The 25429-nt window shown below is 39.1% G+C and overlaps 2 protein-coding genes across 10 annotated transcripts in view; both read right to left on the minus strand.

Moving 5' to 3' along the window:
* SUGT1 (SGT1 homolog, MIS12 kinetochore complex assembly cochaperone) overlaps nucleotides 1-10427 on the minus strand; it is a 66211-nt gene extending 55784 nt beyond the window's left edge. For 2 of the 3 annotated variants that reach the window (XM_064270062.1, XM_064270063.1), the window contains exon 1: nucleotides 10113-10427. In XM_064270062.1, the coding sequence (XP_064126132.1) occupies nucleotides 10113-10412 (300 nt within the window). In that variant the 5' untranslated portion in view covers nucleotides 10413-10427. Of the gene's footprint in view, nucleotides 1-9975; nucleotides 10034-10112 lie in introns of all 3 variants that reach the window. The other variant, XM_010592572.3, reaches the window with a different exon arrangement.
* A 7894-nt stretch (nucleotides 10428-18321) lies between these two features.
* The window catches only part of ELF1 (E74 like ETS transcription factor 1), a 128340-nt gene continuing 121232 nt past the window's right edge, over nucleotides 18322-25429 (minus strand). For all 7 annotated transcript variants that reach the window (XM_064270060.1, XM_064270059.1, XM_010592574.3 and 4 more), the window contains one exon: nucleotides 18322-19929. In XM_064270060.1, the coding sequence (XP_064126130.1) occupies nucleotides 19326-19929 (604 nt within the window). In that variant the 3' untranslated portion in view covers nucleotides 18322-19325. The remainder of the gene's footprint in view (nucleotides 19930-25429) is intronic.

Genomic DNA, 25429 nt, shown 5'->3' on the forward strand with positions numbered 1-25429 from the left:
TATAGGAGAAACTCAATAGTTTATTATTATTACCTGATTTGTTTTCAAGAATTTAGTTCATATACTTTGACCATCACAGATTTTTTCCACCTAATTTGGAGAGGACTCAAAGATCATGTAGAATTTGAGACGCCTAGAAAAAAAAACCTGTTGAACCATTCCTGCATTCCTGGAACTACCGTATGACCCAGCAAAAGACTTGGAAGCAGAGACTCAGAGATTTGTACACAAGTGTTCACTGCAGCACTATTCACAATAGGGAAAAGGAGGAAATGGATGGATAAACAAAATGTAGTATATACACACAATGGAATACTAGGCCACTAGGAGAAATGAAGTCTTGATATATGCTACGGTATGGATGGAGCGGGAAGACATTATGCCGAGGGAAATAAACCAACCACAAAAGGACAAATATTGTATGACCTCACATATAAAAAGACAAGAAAAGGCCAATGTATAGAGACCAAAGTTTATTAGTGGTTACCAGGGTGGGAGGGAGGGGGAAGATGGGTGTTAACAGTGATGGAAAAATCACATTGATTAAGGGTAGGGTGGCACAGCTGATTATTTTAACTGTTGACAATAAGTTGTACACCTATAAAAAGCTGAATTGGCAGAAGTTGTGTGACAGATAAATTTACAATGACCAAAAAAAAAAAGGAGCAACTGCTAAGGCTGCTAACGTCCAACCAAACACCTCATGGGGTTTATTTCCTTGGTTTGGAGGTTTTGGGTCATGGTTTCACGGAACACTCCAGTTAATTGGCCTAATAACGTGTTTAGTATTTCTGTTCTACCTCCTGGTTTGTTGTGTAATGCCTTGGGTCTAAAGGCTTGCAAGTGGCTTGCACAACAATTGGTCTCTACTGACCTGGAGCAACAGAAGGAGAATCAGGAATAGAAGGAAGATATGGAATGTGTGGCTAACTGTCTCCATGAACAACTGCCTCCTTTGCCATGAGACAAGAAAAACTGTATGGTGCCTGGCTACCATTGAACATTTTGATAAAAGATTCTACAGAAGAATTCTGTAAAGGGGGGGAATGCAGAACAGAATTTAAAATACTCATGTACTCTGGACTTTCTGGAGCCATGGAGGATAGATGAACCCCTGAATCTATGCTCTGAGGTAATCTTTAAGCCCTAAACCAAAAATATCCTCTAAAGTTATCTTAAAACCAAACAATACTGTAGCTTAACTCATAAAAAAAGGTCAGACTTCATCCCTCCTACTGGCTGGGTAGTATAGTATTTCATTGTATTTTTTTTTTTTTTTATGTATTTACCATTTTGTTTATCAAGTCATCTGCTGAAGGGCATTTAAGTTGTTTCCACCTTGCTCTATTGTGAAGAGTGCTGCAATGAACACTGGCGTACAAGCCTCTTTTAAGTACCATCTATATAGGATCAAACTGACAACAGCAACTGGAAAGATTACATACAAACCTCAAGGGACAGTGAGTTTATGTTAATGAGGAAGGAACGACTCAGAAAAAAAAGAGAGAATGGTTGCACAACTCAAAGAATGTAATCAATGTCATTAAATTGAACATGTATAAACTACTGAATTGGTGTACGTTTTGCTGTGTCTCAACAGCAGCAACATAAATCAAATTAAGAGGGGGAAAAAAAAAGACAAGACCTGTGGTCATCTTAACTACATCTAACTTGCCACATGTTTTCAGAGTTCTACTGTTTCTGTGACAATAGCTGCCAAAGGAACTCAAGGGAAGTATATCAAAACGCTTCAGGGCCACATTTGAATCATAGTGATAAAAGGCTATTTTTTCACTGCAAATCTATACCGAATGTTAAGCAGTCCCTGGGAGGGACAAACGGTTAAGTGTTTGGCTACTAACCAAAAGGTTGGCAGTTTGAAACTAACCAGAGACATCTCTGAAGAAAGGCCTGGCAATCTTTCAAAATATCAGCCACTGAACATCCTATGGAACACATTTCAACTCTGAAACACGTGAGATTTCCAAGAGTCAGCATCAACTCAACAGCAACTGGCTTTGTTTTTTTAGGACACCAAATGTACTATAAATATGTCCTAAAATATACTTACTTAACCCAAAACAATGGGGAAAAAACTCCTTTTAGGGTATAAGGATTATTTAAAATTTGGATTTTACAAAATAAACTTCCAAATCTTCAAAGTTTTAGGCTCTTTTGAAATACTGCTACTCAACAAGGTAACATGGTTTAAAGTCAAAGCAGACTGCTCAGACTGACCAACTGCCTGAGGGTCTTTAGCTCTAGGTATCCCTCAATCTGATTCCACCTCCCATTTTCCTCCACAAACCAAACACCAAACCAGTTGCCAGATTTGATCCCAACGCATGGTGACCCCACACTACAGAAGAGAGTTCTCAAGGCTGTGACCCTGTGGCAGCAGATCACCAGGTCTTTCCACCGAGGTGCCTCTCAGTGGGTCTGAATCGCCAATTTTTCTCAGTGAGTAGTTGAGTGCTTAACCACCTGTGCCACCCAACAGCCACCTAACAAATCTCCAGTCAGGGATAATCAATATTGTCAAGCATTCTTCTCCCTTCCTGAACTATGAAGCGCTCCTGAAGAAAACCACATAACCATGCAGAACTGGTACCACTGCACATTAATGCTAACCAATCTCAGCTATGCTGTTAAAGGTGTCCCTGGTCACTTACTTCAAAGTCAGGAGCAAAGGTTAATAATCTTGGTTATCACTGGTTGGAGATTTGCTAGGTGGCTACTGGGTGGCACGAACGGTTAAGCACTCAACAACTAACTAAACCTTTAGTGATATGATACATCCTCAATCCTCTCCCCTCACCCCTATCCAAGAGAAAGACCTTGGTCCCTTGAACCTAGAGACCTGCCACTTCTCAGCTGTATAACCATGAGCAAGTTAACCTCTTTAGTCTCAGCTTCATCATAAAACCTCTCTGGAGGCTTACACTGAGCCCCAATTCCAACAGAGTGGTCAGAGAAGATCAATCACTTCTCTGAGAAGGTGACATTTCAGCTGAAATCTAAAGGATGAGCATCTTCAGGCAAAACAAGAGACAGGTCAAGAGACAGCACACTTAGGCAAAAGAACAGCCAGTCCAAATGCCCTGAACTTGGATTGGGTTTGACACATTCAAGTAACAGTAAGAAAGCCAGTGTGGTTAGACGCCTGACAGCAATGAATGCTCCAAGATGCCTAATCAAGGACCTCATCTTGTACCTTACAGGCTGTTACTACTTTGAACCTAAAGCTTGAAGGAAGCAGTTGGAAGGTCCATTTTCAGTAAGGGAGAGACACGGTCCAATTTATACTTTTTAAGATGTCATTCTAGCTGCTGTATGAAACGTATACTATAAAAAGAGCAGAAATTACATTAAGTCTAGGCTAGGAGTTGAGTGGAGGTGAGAAAGATGAAAAGAAGTACAAAGAGTTGAAATATATTAGAACAGGACTTGCCAATAGGAAATAAGGGAAATCAAAGATGATTCCTTGATTTGGTGGGCTTGTTTACATCTACACCTAACACACAGTAAGCACTCAATTAAGAGGTACTGATTTCTCTCCTTACAAACTTTTCTCAAACTTTTCCATATTCTCTATTTTGCCCTTTTCTCCTTTCCCACAGACTATAAAAACAGCTGTCTCTCCAGTCTTAACCCTCCCAAAGTCACTAATAACCCCTTCTTACCAAATCCAACTGGTTCCTATCTTACTTGATCTTTCTGTGGCCCAACATTATGGACCAGGCCTTTCAGCCTACTATTCTGCCAGCCTCTTAAATACTTGTGTTTTCCTGGGGCACAGTACTTAAGATTTCTTCCTCTGTGGCATCATCCTTTGAAAGGCCTCTTTAGTATCCAGGGCTTCAACATACATGTTGCTAACTCTCAGCCTATCTTGAGTCTAGATAGTGCACCAGAGGAACAGCCCCATAAGGCTAGTTGTTTTCTATTAAACTTCACCTGACATGACAGAGGCAACTCATATACAACATTCAAAATTTAAAACCATCTCCTAAACCTTTTCCCACCCTGAACACCACCTTCTAAGCGTTATGATCCTAAGTCCTATCTTAGTGAATAGTACCAACTTCCACCACACCATGCCTGCCAGAAACATGGGAGTTACCTTTTATATTCCAATTGTCACCAAGTCCAGTGCATTTTACAACAAATAATTCCTCTCCATACCCTCAACCACTGCCCTAGGTTCAGATACTCATCTTTTACTTCACCTGCACCACTATCTCCCTGCTCTCCCTTGAGCCTCCTTTAAACCATTATCTACTCTGTTTTTAAAGTGAGTTTTCAAACATGTTTCAGATTATTTAATTTCCAGCCTTCAAGCTCTTCCCTCTCAATGCCCACAGATAAAACTGAAAATCCTGCCTGCAATTTAATGTCTTTGATGGCCCGGATTCTTGTTCAGCCTTTGCCTCCTATCACTTTCCTCCTTACATTTTATGTTCTAACACTACCAAACAACTCATACTGTCCCAAAATAAGAACAGTTATCGTGCGCTTGCTATGTGTCAGGCACAGTGATAAGCAGAGTACCTCGTTTATCTTCACAATAACTCTTTGAAGTTGGCCCTATTTAGTCTGATTTTACAATAGGAAATCTGATCCAGAGGTAACAGGAACTTCCCTAAAATCACACATCTAGAGTGAAACCAGTACTCCTCCCTTATCAACTATATCATTATCTGACATTTCACATTTACGACAACAGTAAAAAATCTACTACCCAACTATTTTGTGCATTAACGATGTACCTCTAGCAGTAACAAATGCTGAGATACGAAGCGAGGGTAACGCTGGTTGAGATTATTAAGCTTACGTTACAACTTGGATAGGCCATGAGTCTCAACGGTTTGGCGGTTATCTAATGACGTTATGTGGCAGTTATGTAACGATGCAGTCAACCTCCATTTTGTGTTCTGATGCGGTCATCCTCCATTTTCACGTAATGCTGATTTCCACATAACAACCTGGACTTTCCTAAACATGTTGTTAAGTGAGGAATGGATGTATTCAAACCCAGTGTGTCTGACTTGAGTCTGTACTCTTAATCACTATGCATACCCGTTGCCATCAAGTCAATTTCAACTCACACCGACCCTACAGAACAGAGCAGGACTAACCCACAGGGTTTCCAAGACTGTAACCTTTACAGAAGCAGACTGTCACATCTTTCTCCCACAGAGCAGCTTGTGAGTTCGAACCGCCAACCTTTCAGTCAGCAGCCAAGCACTTAGCCACTGTGCCACCAGGGCTCCTTAGTCACTATGCATACTGGGCCTCAAAAGATTCTCATAATCTACATGTGTATGCTTCCTCTCCCTGTCCTTCACACACTTGTCACCCTACACTGTGACCTCCTCTTAAGGTTTTTTCACTTCCCCATTCTGCCTCAACTCTGCTATGTTCTCAGTATATTTTATATGCGATCCCATTAGTCATCGTATATTTTAAGTATCTGTTGACTTGTCTGAGTCTCCACTAGGCCACAAACTACTTCAATACACAATAATTTACTTCTCTTTAGATCCCCGGCTCCCAGCATGGCATTTGCTACTAACGCACGCCATTTAAATGAATGAAAAATACCAACTTATGTGATACAAACGTCTCCCTTCTATTCCTAACTGGATGAGCCTATGTAAAAATAGACACATTTTAAGTGACACAATACAAGTGCCCTGAATTCCAATATAGTGACTGTTAAAGTAGCTCTTGGGAAAAACCTAGAGAGAAATTGACTCACTCATCATTAAGGTTCCGGCCCTATTTATTATTACTAATCACTTAACAATTAACATTTACCTGTTCATCTTTGTGAGATCATCTCAAGATTGAAAAAAAAATCACTCCCTCTTAACACTGCTGGTTCCTATCATGATCATCCTCCCAATCCGGTTTTGGATTCAGGTCTGTGGTGGCGCCTAAGAAACTGCATTTCTAACAAGTTGTCAGGTGACACTGCTGCAGCTGGACTGGAGACCACACTTAAAAACACTGTTCTACAGCTCTAGACTGAGAGTCAGGAAACCTGTGTCTTGAGGCCTTATTCTGCCTCTGCTGCTGTTAGGTGTAATCGAGTAAATTTCGACTCACAGCACTCCCATGTGACCGAGCAGAACTGTTCCATAAGGTTTTCTAGACTGTAACTTTTATGGGTAAGGAGCCCTGGTGGCGCAATGTTAAACACCCAACTGCTAACCAAGAGGCTGGCGGTTCAAACTCAACAACCACTCTATGGGAGAAAAGACCTAGTGATCTGCTCACGTGCAGATTACACGCCAGGAAACCCTACAAGGCGGTTCTACTGTCCTACACGTTGACCATAAGTCAGAATCAATTCAACGGCACAGCACAACAACAATCTTTACAAGAACAAATTGCCAGTTTTCTCCCATGGAGCCACTACGTGAGTTCAAACTGCCAACCTTTCGGTTGGCAGCCAAACAATTAACCTTAAATGTTGCACGACCAGGGCTGTTTACTCTGCTTCTAACTGGCTGTACATTATCTCTATGACAAATCACTTGGATTTCTTTATGTCTCAGTTTTCTTCTGTAAGAATGGAAGAGTAGGAAGTATTAAACCACATGAGTTTTAAAGACTTTCACTAAGTCTTGGATAGGGCTCAAGAATCTGCATTTCTAATGAGTTCCCAAGTGATGTTAATATTGCTAGTCCAGGAGCCACAATTAAGGTAATTAAATAAATTAATTAAGATAATTAAAGTACTAAACCTAACCATCTGCCTACCCTACGCAATTCCACTTCTAGGTATATACCCAGAAGGAAAGCATGTGTTTATCAAAATACACACATAAAAATGTTCACAGCGTAATAGCTATTAAGTGGAAATACACAAAATATATAAACTGTGCTATAATCATACAATGACATACTACATTACAAAGGAGAATTATTGTTAAATACAACAATTAGGATGCATCTTACATAATGCTGAAAGTAAAACAGTACCTACACTCAGAGTACCCACCATATGATTCTGTTCATATAAAGTGTAAGAACAAGCAAAACTAATTGATGGTGGAGATCAGAATAGCGGTCACCTGGTGGATATTGGGAGTTGCTGGCTGGGAAGGGGTATGACGTAGCCCCAGGATAGAGGTTTCTATATCTTGATCTGGGTGTTGGTTAGACAAGTGTAAACATTGGTAAAAATTTACCAAGCTATACAAGATTCATGTACCTCACTGTATGTCAAAACTAAAATTTTTAAAAAGTAAAGCAAGATGTCACCTGGAGCAATGAGGAGGAGTCAGGAATATGAGGACGATATGGCACGTGTGGCTAAATGCCTCTATAAACAACTGCCTCCTTGAACTGGATGGTGCCCAGCTACCATTAACTGAATGTTCTGAGCAAAGATTGCACAGACAAATCCTCATCAAAAGGGGGAAAAGGCAGAACAGGATTTCAAATTTTCATGGACTCTGGACTTTCTGGAGCCATAAAGTTTCCACGAACCCCTGCAACTACCACCCTGAGATAATCTTTAAACCTCAAACCAAAAATATCCCCTGAAGTTTTCTTAAAACCAAAGAAGAGTTTAACTATTAAAAAATGTCTGCCTTGAGCATTATGCTCTTCTAGGAACTAGGTATATGCAATCAAGCTGACAACAGCAACTCGAAAGAGCCCCCTAAGAGGGGCTGTGAGTTTATGTCAATAAGGGAGGAACAACTCAGAAAATGGGGGTGAGAATGGTTGCACAACTTGAAGAATGTAATCAACATCACTGAACCGTATATGTAGAAATGGTTGAATCGGTGTATGTTTTGTTGAGTATATTCTCAACAACAAATTTTAAAAGAAGTAAAACAAGATGAAAACAAACAAACAAAAAAAAGAACCCATTGCTATCGCGACGATTCTGACTCATGGTGACCCCATGTGTTACAGAGTGTAACTGCTTCAAGCAAGATGGAAAATGATAGTGAAATTCATTAAAAGCAATTTCTAAGTAACCTGATTTCCATAGGAAGCCATGCACCTAAGAGGACCATAACAAATACAGATTCCAAAAACTAATAGCTGTCCAACTAATACAAGAACTGTGGTGATAAACTCTCAGTACCACCTGTAACATTATTCCAATACGGATTCCTGAAGCCTCCCTGTGAAACATTATAACACAACAGACTAATCAATCACCTAGTTTCAAGGTCGTTATGTAGAAATTCAAGCAATCCTTGACCTAAAAAGCCCTAAGATACCTATCCCCCTGGTTTCCTCTGCAACCTCATCTCTTCTTTCGTTCCACTCTTGTCAATGGGCCTTTTTGCTGTTCCTTGTACAGGCCAAAGGAGACCTGGTGGTGCACTGGTCAAAGCACTTGGCTGCTAACCAAAAGGTTGGTGGTTCGAACCCACCAGCCACTCCATGAGAAAAAGAGGTGGCAGTCTGATTGCTATAAGCCAGAATGCACTCAACAACAGTGGGTTTGGTTTGGTACAGGCCGACTTTATTCCTACCTCAGGATCTTTGCATTGACTGTTCTTCCTGCCTCGAATGCTCTTTCACCAGAGCTTTCAAGTTCACTACCTCATTCCTTCAAGTCTCTGCTCAAATGTCACCTCCTCAGAGAGGACCTAGTGACCACCTACATGGTAAATTCTTTTCAGAAGTCATAGCTAGGAAAGAGGCTCTCTTGCCTCAAATTGCTAACATTGCTTAAGTTAGACTACAGCAATGTAATAAAGTTTCCTTTTATTTGTGGATGACAAGAAACTCCCAGCTAAATTTTGTCATACATTGCATCGGGTAGCCTTAGCTTGGGTTCTCTTTTATCATTATTTGATTCTTGCTTCTTTACAGCTGTACATCGTCTTCCATTGCACAGAGACAGCTTTGTAAGCAAGTCTATGCTTAGCACACAGCAGCGCCCCCCACCCCCCACCGCCAAAAAAAAAAATGAGATGTATAGAAAAAAGAATGACAAGGTGTTATGGATTGAATTGTGTCCCCCAAAATATGTGCTGGGGTCCTAACCCCTATCCCTGTGGATGTAACCCTCTTTGTAAACACCGTTTTATGTTAACAAGACCGTATCAGTGTAAAGTTTGTCCTAAACCTAACGACTTCTAACTTACAACTGGGGCTACAGAAGCTGAAGAGTCCTAATAGTGCAGTGGATAAGCCTCAGCTACTAGCCGAAAGGTCAGCAGTTGGAACCCTCCAGTCACTCTGAGGGAGAGATGTGGCAGTCTACCTCTGTAAAGATCACAGCCTTGGAAACCCTATGGGACAGTTCTACTCTGTCATACTGGGTCGCTATGACTCGGAATCCACGGGATAGCAATGTGTACAGAAGCTGAAACAAGGATCTCCCCCAGAACTAAGAGAGAGGTTTCCCCTGTAGCCAGTGCCCTGAATTTGGGCTTCTAGCCTTCTGAACTATAAAAAAAAAATAATAATAAACGTCTGTTCTTTAAAGCCACCTACGCGTGATATTTCCGTTACAGCAGCACCAAAAAACTAAGACACAGGACATCTCGAAAATTCTAGGGACAAAGACAAAATTTTTGTGAGTTCATAAAGGCCCTTAACGATGCCTGGTACGTAATAATACAAAAAAAAGAGTGCCAAATCAAAAACCGTAACAAGTTATTTCATCAAGCCCACATCTCACTCTTCCAACCACACATGACAAAAATTTTTTTAGACCACCAGGATAAAACAGGAGAGGAAATATACTTTCTAGGAAGCTGCGGAGATGCAGGCAATCTAGGAATGGGACGGCCGAGGAGAGGGCCTGGGACACCGGAGCCACTGTGGGGACAGAGAAAGGAGAGACTGAGGCTCTCAATATTGGAGCTGAGACACAGTAAAAACAGCAACCCCCGCCCAAGGAAGACAGTGCTAGGAAGGGGCGGAGTCGGCCAGAAACCAACGCGCCCGGTTCTCCAAAGCAAAGTCGAAAAGGCAGAGAACGGCTCTCACCTCTAACGCCGCCTGTGGGTCCTTGTCGATCAGAGCATCTGAGAGGCTCCGGAAAAACCTGCCAGGAAAACAACGACTTCAGCAGGACAGACAACCAAGAAAAGGACGCTCAAAAAAAAGTAAAAAAATACACATACCTCTGAGGTGTTGCAGGTCCTGCAGCAGCCGCCGCCATCCCTAGGAGTTACTATTACTCTGAAAACCAAGGATACCAGCTCCACCGCCGCCCTGCGAGGAAACTTCTGGAGAAACACCAAACGAGCTTCCGTCCTTAGTAGCCAACGAGCAGCCACGCAGCGTGCGGCTAGCGGGGAGGGAGGCAAAAAGCGGGCTCGGGGCGGCTGGGATCTTGGAGGACCGATTCCTCCCGGCCCGCCCCCCGGGTCTCGTGACCTAAGCACGCCCAGTTCCCTCCCCTCCCCGCCCCTCGTAGCCATGGTTACGGAGAGGCCTCGGGTATGCACGTTCGCACTTTGTTACACCACGAAGACTGCCCGCACTTTCTAATAGAACCTTCAGGGGTGGTGACTAAAAAGTAGCCTTGTAACGTACTGCTTGCTCTCCCTCAAAAAACTGTAGCGTTTGGAGGCGTTTCTAAGTCTATGACTAATACAAGCTACATTGATCTCCTTTATCATGGCTACCGCACGCAGTCGAGCCGCTCGTAACCCATGACGTTATCTCGTTTCCGCCTATTCTTTTCCGGAGCTGAGTTTCCGGATGGCGCGTCCATTCTAGGAACGTTGCTCCGGAAACTGTAACCGGGTGGAACTCGCCGGAAGTTGCTCTGCACTAACAGAAGCTAGAAAAGGAGGAGGTTTTTGGTTCCTGCCTTAAGTTGTCCCGGTGCGGGTATACAGTTCCACTCTCAAAACGCCAGCAGCCCAGGCATTCTTCTGCTGGGTTCCTCAAACTGAGAAATTTTCCCATCCTAAGTCTCTGAGGAGGGGAACGTAGCCTGAGGCAGTGTGCTGGTTTGCTTTCCATCCTAGTAGGTCCGGCAGGCCTTCTCCACTGCTCTTTAATTCCTGCAAAACTGATGAGAAGCTTCCAGCAAGTTCCACGGGACAGGAGAGGGAAGTGGAATGGCTTAGTAAGAGTTAAACAAGTAACTGAACTTGCTGAGTGTCTACAACATACAAAATCTAAACTAAGCTGTGGGATTCAAAGATGGTAATGCTTTCAAGAGGCTTAAACCAATTCTGTTCTCAGTGCGAATATGAAAGGAGCATAGTTGTATGATAGCCTGGAGGGGCACTTAGCCGAATATGAGGTATACGAATAGCTTCCTCAAAGATGTGATGCCTGAGCTCAGCCTTGAAGGATGACTGAGAGTCAATGAACGAAGTGGGAAGGGCGGTTAAGACAGAAGAAATAGGACTTGTGTTTGAAAACGATAATATGAGCTCTGAAATTGGTAGGGTCAAAAATTATGGAAAAACCAGACAGTGTAACTGGAGAGGTAGGTAAGTGCCAAGTCATAAAGGGCCAGGTCTGATATGTTTAACCTGAACGTGACTTTTTTTAGTGTTAACCCGGTATAGGATTTTTAATCAAGAAGTAATAACAGATTTGCCTTTTTAAAGTACATTAGTCTGTATACTGGAAGAATGACTAAAGGGAAAAGGAACACTTGTTGGGAGACAGCTGTAATACAGGCCAAAGAAGAGACTGAAATACTTCAGTGATTGTAGGAATGGTCAGGAGGGTGTGAATTCCAGAAATGTGTGGGGTAATTGAAACTAATTGGGCTTGCCTAATAAATTGGGAGGGAAGCAAGTTTTTGGTTTGGGTAATTGGTGAAAGATGATAACGATTAGCTGAATTAGAAAACTGAAAAGGAGAAACATTTGTGAGGAAAAATCAATGAGTTTTATTTTGGATATATTGAGTTTAAGGTACTTATAAGGTTCCCAGCGGACACTTGGACATACTACCAAAACACAGTATTAAGAGAATGAAAAGGCAGCTAAGAGGGCTTTGCCTACTCCAAAATCATGAAGCTATTCTGTTTTCTTGAATAAAGTTTCTAGAACTTTATTTTAACTTTTACATTCAGGTTTATGATCTATCTCAAATATGGTCTATCTCAGTTGACCCAGCCCTGTTTATTGGAAAGACTGTCATTTCCCCACGAAATTCCTATGGCACCTTTGTTGGAGATGCCCATATATATGTGGGTCTATTTTCAGGTTCTCCATTTCATTGATCTAGTTGTCTAACCTTGCACCAATACTCCACTGTCTTAAGTTAATGTAGCTTAAAAAATTTTTTTGTGTGTGGGGATTTTAATCGAGCTTGCATTGAATCTATAGATCTGTTTGGGGAAGGCTGACATCAACACTGAATTCTCCAATCCATGAATACCGTATACTCCCTCACTTATTTAAGTGGTCTTTAATTTCTCTCAGCAATGTTTTATAGATTGCAATGTGACTATCTCATTAATTAATACGTTTCATTAGATTTATTCTTGGGGTTTTTAGTGCTATTTTAAAGAACATTTTAAAATTACTTTCTACTTATTCGTTGCTGGTATTTAGCAACCCTGTTGATTTTTGCATGTTGTGTTGTTGTTAGGTGCCCTCAAGTTGATTTAAACTCATAGCAACCCCTTGTAACAGAGTAGAAGTGCCCCATGGGGTTTTCTAGGCTGTAGTCTTTACTGAAGCAGATTGTCAGGTCTGTCTCCGAAGGAACTGCTGGGTGAGTTCAAACCACCAACCTTTTGGTTAGCAGCTGAGCGCTGACCCTTGCACCACCAGGACTCCTTAATTTTTTTTTTAACTAGCCATATATTTAGTCATCTTGCTGATTTCCCTTATTTCTGATACTTTGTAGATTCTTTTTGAAATTTCTATGATCATAATCTTGTCATCTGTGAATAAAGATAGTTTAACTTCGTCCTGTGCAGTCTTTATACCTTTTATTTCTGTTTCATGCCTTCTGTCACTGGGTAGGATGTCCACTACAGTGTTGAATAGAATTGGTGATAATGGACCCCATGTCTGTATCAGAGTAGAATTGTGCTCCATAGGGTTTTCAATGGCTAAATTTTTGGTAGCTTGCCAGGCCTTTCTTGCGAGGCACCTCTGGTTGTAACATCAGCGAGAAAGCATGCAATATCCAATGCTTTTTCTATCTTTATTGGAATGTTAATATTTTTTATTAATGTGTTAATGTGAATTACATTGTTTTCAGATGTTACCTAAATGGCCAATATGGGTATGAAATGAAGTTCCACATCAATAGCTGTATCAGGGAAATTAAAATCACAGGATACTAAACATTACCACCAGAATAGCTAAAATTAAAAGACTTCCAATACCAAGTGTTGACAAGGATATAGACAAACAATAACTTTTATATATTGTTGGTGAGCATGTGAATTGGTATAACCATGTTAGAAAACCATTCTGCACTATCCACTAAAGCTAGTCATACATATACCCTATTAAGATACACACAGTAATTCTTCTATGGGGTATGTTTTCAGATAAAAGAGTACTATGTTCACCAAAAAGCATGCCAAAGAATGATCATTGCAGCATTTTTCACAGTAGCAGAAGCTGGAAGTAAATATTCATAAGAGAATGAATAAATTGGGCTATAATCACAAAATAGAATGCTACATAGCAATTAATAAGAATGAACTACCACTAACAATATGGATGAATTGCATATAATGTTGAGTGAAAGAAACTATAGACAGTATATCGTGACCAATTTCTTTATATGAAGATAAAAATCTATATTGAGAGACGTCAGTGGGGGATCTCAAGACTGGCAGGGGGCATGAGGAGACTTTTTGGGATGCTAGAAATATGTATCCTAATGTAGGTGATAATTACACCATTGTATTCATATGTAAAAACTTACCAAGCTATACCCTTAAGATCTGTATACTTTACAAAAATTAAACTTCAATGATAGGGAAAAAATATTTAAAATAAAATCAGCAAACAAGAATTTGACATTTTAAAAACTATGCTATTTACAATAGTATGAAAAAATATTAAATACTTAAATGTAAATCTGACAAAAGATGTGTAGACCTGTACATTTTAAACTATAAAACATTGCTGAAATTAAAGAATACTTAATTGAGAGCTGCACTCTGCTCATGGTCAGAGGATGCAATATTAAGATGTCAGTTCTTTCCAAATTGCCTATAAATTCACCACAATCCCAATGAAAATTGAGACTTTTTCTTTTAGAAATTGACAAACTAATTCTAAAATTCAAACAAATATGTCAAAGACTTACCCATTGCTGTCAGCTCCAACTCGTGGAGACCCCATGTATGTATCTACATAGAGTTTTCAGTGGCTGATTTTTCAGTAGACCACTAGGCCTTTCTTCCAAGGTACCTCTGGGTGGGCTTGAACTTCCAACCTTTTAGTTAGCAGCTGAGTGTTTAACCGTTTGCAACACCAAGGGACTCATTTGCGGAATTAACACTACTTGTTTTCAAGACTTATCAACCTTGTATTGGCACAAACACAAATCAATAGAAAATAGAGTCCAGAAATAGATTCATTTGTATATGTACAACTGATTTTTGAGAAAGATGTAAAGAGAATTTAGTGGAGAAAGGATAGTTTTTCAACAAATAGTTCTACAACAATTGGATATTCATATGCAAAAGAGTAGACCAATACAAACCTTTCACCATCTACAAAAATTAATTCAAAATGAATCATAGACCTAAGTATAAAATTAAAGAACTTCTAGAAGAAAATTTTTGTGACCTTGGGTTGGGCAAAGATTTCTTAGGTACACCAAAACATAATCCATAAAATAAGAAATTGATAAATTGTAATTTTTCATCCTTCTACTACGCTTTTTTTTACTACGCAGGACCCTATTTAGTTCTTCCATATTTTACAAAATTAAAGTTCCTGCACTTCAAAAATATTTGTAAATTATATATCTGATAAAGGGCTTGTGTCGAAAATATATAAAGAACACTCAAAACTGCGTTATGTATTGAATTGTGTTTCCCCAAAATACGTGTTGTAAATACTAACCCCTATACCTGTGGATGTAATTCCATTTGCGAATAGGGTCTTTTTGTATGTTAATGAGGCCATATCAGTGTAGGGTGTGTCTTACGCCAGTCGCTTTTGAGATGTAAAAGGAGCAGTTTAGACACGCAGGCAAGGAAGTAAGAATGAGGGAAAAATAGATGCCACATGGAAATCTATCTCCAAGGGATGGCAAGAAGAATGCTAGAAAAGCTGAGATGAGGATTTACACTTAGAGTGGACAGAGAAAGGCTTCCCCTAGAGCTGGTGCCCTGAATTCAGACTTCTAGGCCCTTAAACTGTGAGAGAAGAAATTTTTGTTCCTTAAAGCCACCCTTGTGGTATTTCTGTTATAAGAGCACTAAGAAACCAAACAAAACATTCAAAAGATGGGCAAAAGGTTTGAACAGTTACCTACTAAGCACGGGTACTATGGTCATGGCTGGGGATACAAAAATACCTACAACATTGGCATTTTATTATCTAGTGTTGGAATCACACATATCAACAGGCACTTACAATGTCACATGTGCCAAAATGGGAGAAAAAAAAGGGTTCTGTGAGAACAGTTGGAAGGATTTAAGAGCTCAGAGGATGCACCCGTAAGTAACATCTAAGCTGAGGCCTGAAGGATGGATAGAAGTTAGCTAAGTAGAATGAGATAAACTGTCAAGCAGAGTGACAGCAAAGGCAGAGGTCTGGAAAGTAGAGTGAGCACAGTGACTTGGGAAGCGTAGCTTCAGGGCTGCTTATTTGCATAGGCCCCCTTCAAAGTTCTCTAATTTGGTATTCTCATTTTGTGTTTTTCCTAAATAAGTCACCACCACTACCACCAAAGTGGGTAAGTTCAGGCCCCACAGAAGTTGAATTTGTCACTGTAGAGCACATTGATCATTCCTTTGGGCTACTCAGAATCTAAGCCCCCTCCCTGTATTTGGGGAATTCCTTCAGTCTTGGTTCCCACTGAGCCAACTTCTATTAGAAAAAAGAAAAACAAACCCATTGCATGGCAACTCTATAGGACAGAGTAGAACTGCCCTATAGAGTTTTCCTACTGCCGACCTTTATGCTTAGCAGCTGTAGCTCTTAACCACTACACCACCAGGGTTTCCAAGAAGTTGAAAATGCCAAACCAGCTGACAAGCTGTACTTGTTTTCTCAACTTCTCTTGGAGTTTTATTTGACATGGGCACCTGACGTAGGTTCTGCCAATTATGTACTTTGTAATTGGTAGTTCGTGACACATAGAATCAAGGAAAGACTGAATTCTCTCTAGATGGGGTACGTAGCACTAGTAGCAAGATCAAATTTCTGATGCAATAGAGACAATGGTACAAAATTCAGTGCTTGGCAACAATGGCTGCAATTTCCTCACTGGACCACATGTGCAGTATGGTTTTGGGAACTGTTCTTAGCAGTGTGGCTCACTCTGACCCTGATTCTCCAGTCCTTTTGGCCATTCTGTGAGCTGCCCAATATTCTTTTAATAAAATCTCTTTATGCTGAAAACCAGAATCTATTTGTTGCTTCTGACTAAGAACCCAAACTGGTAAGATAATTTGGTAAATTGGAAGTGAAATGCTACAGAATAGACCCTAATATGTATCACTGGCCAGGTAGAAGAGGCAGGATGGAGGCATTGAGGATACAACTATTCCAGGCTGGGAAAATGATGACCCTGAAACAGCATCAAACTCAAACCATCAAGAAGTGTATTATGAAGCCTTGGAAAGAGTATTCTTCTCAGTGCTCATACCAGACATGGCTGTGGAGGTCAAGAGACTGGGGAGCCACAGCTGATGTGAACAAGAGGACTGCACATCATCCAGATCCTAGATACGGAGCTGGGAGAGTAGCTGGGAAAGAAATACGTGTTTCATGTAGGCGTGCACATTTTTGAGTAAGAGCTCACAAGCCTGAAGTCACTTTTGTCTATTAAAAAATGTAAGCTTTCTGAGGGTAGGAATTTTTATTTGGTTCACTGATGTATCCCCTAGCACCAAGAACAGTGTCTGGCACAGAGCGCACTCAGATACCAGTTAAATGAATGAACTGTGGCAGGCAGAGCTTAATAAGGACTTAAGTTAGGATGTGACAATAGATATAAAAAGGAATATATAGATAAATGGCACTAACAGCAAAAAATAGGTCCCTTAGTAGCTGGTACTTAATTCAAGCCAAAAAAACATGATTATATTAAGCTTTTGAGATTTCCAAGTTTCTAGTATATGACTTTTAGGTTTCTTCTATCTTTGCAATTTCAGTGTTAATGGTTAATTGTACACTGTTCCAGTAACCTTAAATGAAGGCATCTCTAAAAATTCTTGTGCTCAGAAAGCATTTGACATCTTTTAAAGTAAAAAGGGGTAAAAATAAATAAATAAAACCAAAATGGTGTTTCTCATCATTATATACAAAAACAGCCTAGCTGGTATACCCTATAATGATACTATCATTAGACATTGTAAGATCTTTAGTTTAAGAAAACAGTACATGCTGTATATTCACTGTTATTTCTTACATAGAGAAAACCCACAAAACTAACTTATCCAACCACAAGGGTTTTTGTTAGCTGAATTAAGTGTCCTAATAGAATATTATGCTGCCTGGAACATCTTATTTTGGACAATATTGATAGACATGGGAAAATGAATAAGTGGAAGTTACTACCGTGTATGAGATTATGGTGGTTTTTATTTTCTTGTTTCTGTGTTTTCTAAATTTAACAATTAACTGATCTAGTTTTGGGGTTTTAGTGTCTAATTAGAAAACTTGTTTTTAAAAGTGTGTTTAATGTTGTTGCTGAGAACATTTTATTGTTTCCAATTTTGGAAGCTTGGTAATCACTGTGTGGAGATGTCTGGGAATTGTGGTTTGGCAGGTAGAAAGGAAAAGTGACAGGATGAAGTTCTGCGATTCTAACACAACCAGTGGAGTTTGTTACATAAACATTTAGTAGGAGGGTCAGTACTAGGAATACTCTCTGCACACTTGTTCTTTAGGAAACATTTGCTTGAAAACAAACATTTGAGAATTTTTACATGATTTATTTAATAAACCAATTAAAGATACAAAAAAGTTTAGAGGATTCCAAAATTTAAAATTTTGTTTAAATACAAATTCACTCTGTAATATGAAAACATACATTAGACCTCTAAACATATGATTTTTTCATCTACAAAAATTTTTCTTTGCTATACTAGAAAATTCGAAGAAAACAATTTTTCTTGAGAAAGAAAATGTACATTATTTACAGTTGGAAAAGTAATCTAAAAACTTTTTCATTTCAGAAACTTGGAGATATATATCTTTGTATGCAATTTCCCCCCCAACCCCCAATAAAAAAGTGATCCAAAACATAAAGCAATTATGCTTTTATAGCAATTGACTACTTGGCCAGATTAACCCAAGACTCAAATTGCTTTCTGGGCCCTTAAGAAGGTCTTTGACTCTTTTACAACAGCAGTACATCATTAAGCATTCAGCAGTGGCCCACAATGGCCTAAAGAGTTAATGAACGAAAGATTTAGGAAGAATTTAAGCTTATGGTAGACCTTACCGATAACGGAAGAATGAATTTTGTAGACCCACTTATTTTTCTCCCGTATTTCAGCTATATTTACATTAGGATATAACCTGATAACGTTTTTATGAGCAGAACTGAGGGCGTGAAAAGATTAAGTGGCTTGCCCAAGGTTACACAGCTAGTTAGTGCAACTCTTAGGATGATGCTTTTATACTATCCTGCTTCTGGAGGTAATTCCAAAGCAGTCTATGTGCAGCCACATTATAGGCACATTTTAATGTTCTATTTTACATATCCATAGTTCATACTGCAGCCAACTAAAGTCAGTCTAAGTGAAACCATAATTTTAACAAGGCATAAAATAGTTTTTCTGCATTTGAAGGAGTCAAGACTTAACATATATGTGGAATGAAAATAGTTCCTATATAAATTTCCTGTTACATTACATTTAAGTACTTATTTACAAAAAAATCAGAAAGGCTATTAAAATGTAAAACTAGAAAAGAAAGTTTAAAAATGCTTGTGATGTAGCAACTTAAAAAAAAATCTCAACAGAATGTTTTCATAGTATAAAATGTTCCTTCACAATTGAATTCTGAAACATTTGAAGAACAAACAAAAGCACTTGGGTTTTCCCTCCCTCATCTAACAAAGTCAAAATTAACTCTAAATTATTTTAACAATTAACTACAAAAATTAGGAACCTCTGTTGAATTTGTCATAGAATCAGACAGTTTGCAAACAACTGAAAATGTTCAATTAAAAAGCAATCATCCATAACTCCTTTGGTACAGTAATTAAAAAGAGTTGGGTTCCAGCAGTTCATTTTGCTTCATAGCTACCTGAGAGGTCAGTCCATTGGAACTGGACACCACCATCACAAAAGGCTGTGGCTGTTGCTCAGTTTTCTCAGTGCCTTCATTCAAATTATCCTCGACCTCCTTTTTCTCTACCTCCTGTATGAGAGTTTTTGTTTCTTGAGCTTTGATAACTGAAGTGATGACAGTGCCAGGTGGGTGAGCAACCAGTTGTGAACTTCGAGGAGAAAAGGTCACCACAGGTGTAGTGGCACTGAAGGATGGAGATGAAGCCATACTGCCGGTTCCATTGCAAATGGACTGAACATTGCTAGTTAGAACCTGCTGTACATGGGCAGGGCTAAAGACAATAGAAGGAGGAGAACCAGGCTTCTGCGACTGCAGCATGACATTTTCTTTCAGTACTGTCATAGGCTGCGAGGACGGAATGGCTTGTAAAATAAATTTCTGCGACCTGGCACCCGATGATGGATCTGTGCTGGCTATAACTGTTGTAAGTGGCACTGTCTGGAGTGTTACTGTATGCAACTGCTGGTTACCTGGAGAAACAACCACTGGAACTTGGGCTGGAGCCTGTATCGTCCTATTGAGATTGCAAATAAAAGTGAGAAAATTAGTGTATTCCGCATCATTTAAAATTTTTACATCTGACTAGTCAAATGACAAAAGACACGTTATACATTTCAAATGCCATTTCTCAAATTTTCAATACAACAAATATTTTTTGCCAGACTCTGTATTAAACATTGTAGACACAGAGATGCCCAACACAAAACTCTCAGGCCTTTAACTGATACCATCTGGTGAGTTCTACCAAAAAAAGGTCTGTATAAAGTGCCACATTAACACAAATGGGGAAGAAGGGAACTATCAAAATGCTTAGCAAAGGAGTTATATGTGAGCTGCTTGAAAGAAAACTAGGAATTTAAAAACAAATGTTTGATTCATTCTGATTATTTTAATATTTGAGGAATAATCATCTATGACAATGAGTAAGTTCATGCAATTGTAATTGTTTTCAACCTGTTTTTCTATAGTTACAAATGGAAATGATCATGAAAAACCAAAAACAAAAACAGTCGTACATGTACATGTGATCTAATTCTTAACATAATTTTATTTGGTAGTTAATATATTTACATAAAGCAATCATGTCTGTAATTGCCTTGTGAGGGTTCTTAGGCTGGAAGAGAGAATATAAAGACAAGCTTTGGGAAACACAGAAGTACACTTTAGCAATTTTCTAGGCTCAAATAATTTCACAGATTTTAGTCATAAAGGTACAACTGAACATAAAATCTTTTGGGGCTGTTAATCTAGCATTGCCAGTTTATGTACGATTGTTACTCCCATTTACTGAAGAAAGAGGTACATAAATGTTATCACAAGTCAAGCTAATTGTAAAAGTTCACAGCTGTGAAATTTATCATTATGTTCACTGTTAATATAAAACTAACTGCAGTTGAAAAAACTCATCTGGATCTCAACTGTATCTTTAAATTTTTTCTCACTGAATTCGGTAAATCTTATGAAAGATATATGACTGCTACTTCAAATGGGTAACAGACTAGTTCCCATAAACATAATGTTAATTATTGCCAGTAGATTATTAAAGCTAAATTGTAGTAAGTAACAGATATGTGGCTTGTCACATATGAGAAAAATTAAATTCTGGAGGAAAAACTACACGGGCTAGGTGGAAAGATAAAAAGAAGAATCAGCTCAGCTCACAGGTTCAAATGAAGTGGACGACACACAATGGCTACAGCTCATCCATTCATCTAAGATACATCCCATGTTCAGACTGACAGCCAAGTCACCATTAGGATGATCAGTCTACGGCAGGGTATTAATAGCTCTTTTGAATGACAGAGCTAGAAGACATGTGAGTTGGGTAATGAGGATTTAATAGGTAAGTACCCTGTGGCTAAGGAGCCCTGGTGGCACAGTGGTTAAGCTCTTGGCTGCGAACCAAAAGGTCAGCAGTTCGAACCCCAGAGCCATTCCACAGCAGAAAGATGTAACAGTCTGCTCCTGTAAAGGTTACAGTCTTGGAAACCCTATGGGACAGTTCTACTCTGCCCTACAGGGTCACTGTGAGTTGGAATCAAATAGGCAGCAATGGGTTTGGTGGGATTTAGGGTATGGCTGGAGTCCCTGGGTGGTGTAAACCATTTACGTGCTCAGCTGCTAACAGAAAAGTTGGTGGTTTGGGTCTACCCAAAGGGTCCTCAGAAGATATGCCTGGTGATCTACTTCCAAAAAATCAGTCATTGAAAAGCCTGTGGAGCACAGTTGTACTCTGACATTTGAGGATCGCCATGAATAGGAATTGACAGCAACTGGCTAGGAATAAAGGGCAGATACACTAGTATGATTGGGTAGGCAGAGGTGAGTTGAAAAGAAATACCATCAGCATGGCAGCTAGGGAGCTTTTCAAAATACACTCCCCCTACTCATCCGAACTAGCAGATCTCAGGTGGAATCTGAGCCATACAGCCAGATAAGCCATTTATAAAATTAAAAAGACCCAAGAGCTTCCTGTGCCAAGAGTTTATATACATATACACACAGGTAAAAGAGTGCTTAGCACACAGATTGTTATCTGTAAAAATGTATAGCCTTGCCAATGTAGATATACATGTTTATAATGAATTAAAGACATACTATGTCCCAGGCTGTTCTAAGTACTTTCATGTTATCTCATCCTCACAGCAACCTTATAAGTACTATTATTTCCATTTTCCATATGAGAAAACTGATGCACAAAGAGGTTGGACAGCTAGTGTAAGGTGACCAGTTAGATAAGAAGCCATCTGACTGCAGAGCCTATGTGTTTAACCATTACAGCATACTGCCACCTCTTAAGTCCTGAATAACTTTCACTAAAGATGAATATTTGCTATTAACTATCCTTTAAGCTGTGGCCAGTTACAACTCTTTAATATACACCTCCTCCCTTCCTTGTTACCCATCTCAGATGTGACACGAGCAACATGGAAATTTTCCATACTGCTAATCAGGGTTACCACTAGCCCCTCAATCCTTTTTTTCAGATTAGAAAAAGGTGTCCCTTTCTTAAGATGCTTGACTGCCATCTGCCAGGAAAAAAAAAATATATATATATATACACACACACACAAAATGTCTATGATACAAATATATTGGCTTATTTAAACAAAATTCTAAGACAATTTTTTACTAATAAAAAATCAGAGATTAAAGGATAAGATATTGGATAGCCTTTCCCCAACCACAGCAATTTTTATTTTTATTTTTTTTCTTAGTTAATGATTAAACTGTTAGTTCTGTTTGGTCACATGGGCTATATTACAGTTAACTGCTTTTTTTAAATTCTAAGCTTCTTATAACCAAGTGGTACAACGCTTGCTAATTTTTAATTCATAAAATTTTCTGAGGCTAAGAAAGATATACAAACAATATTTAACTTTTCTCAAATAGCTACTTACGTGTCAGCAGGTATCATTTAATCATCACAACCACCTATAAGGTTAAGTTATCATCCTTATTTTACAGATGACAAAACAGACTCAGAATAGTTCATTTGACTCAATGTCAGATCTAATAATCGGCAAGGCTGGAGGAATAGAGGGTTATGACTATTCTTCGTACTCCATCACACTGCTTTTCAAGTAACATATTTTTAGAGGCTAATTATTTAAAAGACCCTTAAGACAAACTACTTATGCTTGAATAAACACAGAAGTATTATCTTTGCTAGGTATACAGACATCCAACTTTACCAAGGTACAATTTCAGGAAAATAATTCACCAGAGGTTCTTTATTTTTAATAATATGTAGCCAGAGTCAAATTTAAATTTGTCAAAGCTGAGCATATAAATACCATCAATCAATACCAAAAAAAGTTTAATTAATTTCAACATAGATACGTGCAATTATCTGAGATGAAGAGAAAGAAATGAGCGAAGGAAAAAAATTGAAATGTTGCTGCTTCATTGTAAAGAGCTAATAATTCATGTGATTTATGTAAATCAATAGGCAGTACGGCACGTCATTAAGCTCGCTGCTTTGGGCTAAACTGCTTACCTGATAAATACTGGCTAGATACTGCCACTTACTAGATGTGACCAAGCTCCTTGGCCTCTCCTTGCCTCGGTTTCCTCATCTGTAAAATGGGGATAATACTGTCTGCACCTCATTGAGCTATGAGGATTCTATAAATGAATATATGTAAACCATATGGCATACAGAGTACTCTGTGACTATCGTTGTTATATTAATTTAACTATTTAGCTAAATTTTGGGTAATATGCATTCTAACTTCTCGCAGTCACAGAAAAATCTTAAAAAAGTCTTTCTTCATATGCACACCCATGTTCATTGCAGCGTTGTCCACAATAGCAAAAAGATGGAAACAACCTAGATCCCCATCAACAGATGAATGGATAAAAAAACTGTGGTACATACACACAATGGAGTATTATACAATGATAAATAAAGAACAATGATGAATCGCGAAGCATCTTAAAACATGGATGAATCTAGAAGGCATTATGCTGAGTGAAATAAGTCAATCACAAAAGGAGAAACAGTGTATGAGACCACTACTGTAAAAACTCATGAAAAGGTTTACACATAAAAAGAAACAATCTTTGATGGTTACGAAGGGGGACGGTGGGGATGGAAAAACTAAAGAGACAATAGATAAGTGGCAACTTTGGTGAAGGGCAAGTCAGTACACAGTACTGGGGAAGCCAGCACAACTTGTACAAGGCAAGGTCATGGAAGCTCCTCTCTGAGGGGCCAAATTGCTGGGCTGAGGGCTGTGGGTACCATGGTCTCGGGGAACATCTAGGTCAACTGGCGTAACATAGTTTATAAAGAAAATGTTCTACGTTCTGTTTTAATAAGTAGCATCTGGGGTCTTAAAAGCCTCTGAGTGGCCATCTAAGATACTACACCAGTCTCACTGCTTTGGGAACAAGGGAGAATAAAGAAACTAAAGATACAAGGCAAAGATTACTCCAAACGACTAATGGACCACATCTACCATGGCCTCCACCAGACTTTGTCCAGTACAACTAGATGGTGCCCGGCTACCACCACTGACTACTCTGACAGGTATCAATAGAGCATCCTGGACAGAGCTGGAGAAAAATATAGAACAAAATCCTAATTCAAAAAAGACCAGACTTACTGGCCTGATAGAGACTGGAGAAACCCCAGGAGTATGGTCCCCAGACACCCTTTTAGCGCAGTAATGAAGTCACTACCAAGATTCACACCCTTCAGCCAAAGATTCAACAGGCCCATAAAATAAAATGAGACTAAAGGGGCACATCAGCCCAGGGGCAGGGACTAGAAGGCAGGAGGGGACAGGAAAGCTGGTAATAGGGAAACCAAGGTCAAGAAGGGAGACTGTTGACATGTTGAGGGGTTGTTAAGCAATGTCATAAAACAATATGTGTACTGTTTTACGACAAGCTAGTTTGTTCTGTAAATCTTCATCTAAAGTACAAAAAAAAAAAAAAAAAAAATTCAGACCACAGAAAGGTCTTTCTATGTTTTCATTAATAAGTAGTCACAGAATCAAGAAAGATATTGCTAAGCTAACGCTAATTTTCTCGGGAGTGATAATTGTGAAGAAAAATGCCTCTTCTTAAGAGTTGTAGGTTGAAATATTTAGGGGTAAAACGTCATGATGAGGTCAACTTACTTAACAAATGGTCAAACAGAAAAAAAAGTACAAATAAATAGAGGCAGAAAACATATAGGGCAAAATGCTAGCAATCTGTGATTCTAGGAGGACAGTAAATAGGTGTTCATTGTACAATGTCAACTTTCCTATATTGTGAAATTTTCCTAGTAAGGAGCTGGGAAAATTATCTAAAAAATGCAAATACAAAATAAATAAATAAATAAGCAAGGGACTCTAAACAGATTCTAGAAATTAATTCTAATGAAAAGCTAATCATAAAAATATGGTAAAATTTTGGTGTGATATGTACGATTTGCTTGAAATTTAACTTTTTTTCTTTCTATATAGTGGAGAGGAACAAAATAAAAGCAAAAACTAATTACACACAGGAGCTGTAAGTCT

Source organism: Loxodonta africana, chromosome 17 (assembly GCF_030014295.1).
Source record: "Loxodonta africana isolate mLoxAfr1 chromosome 17, mLoxAfr1.hap2, whole genome shotgun sequence".
NCBI classification, from domain to species: domain Eukaryota; kingdom Metazoa; phylum Chordata; class Mammalia; order Proboscidea; family Elephantidae; genus Loxodonta; species Loxodonta africana.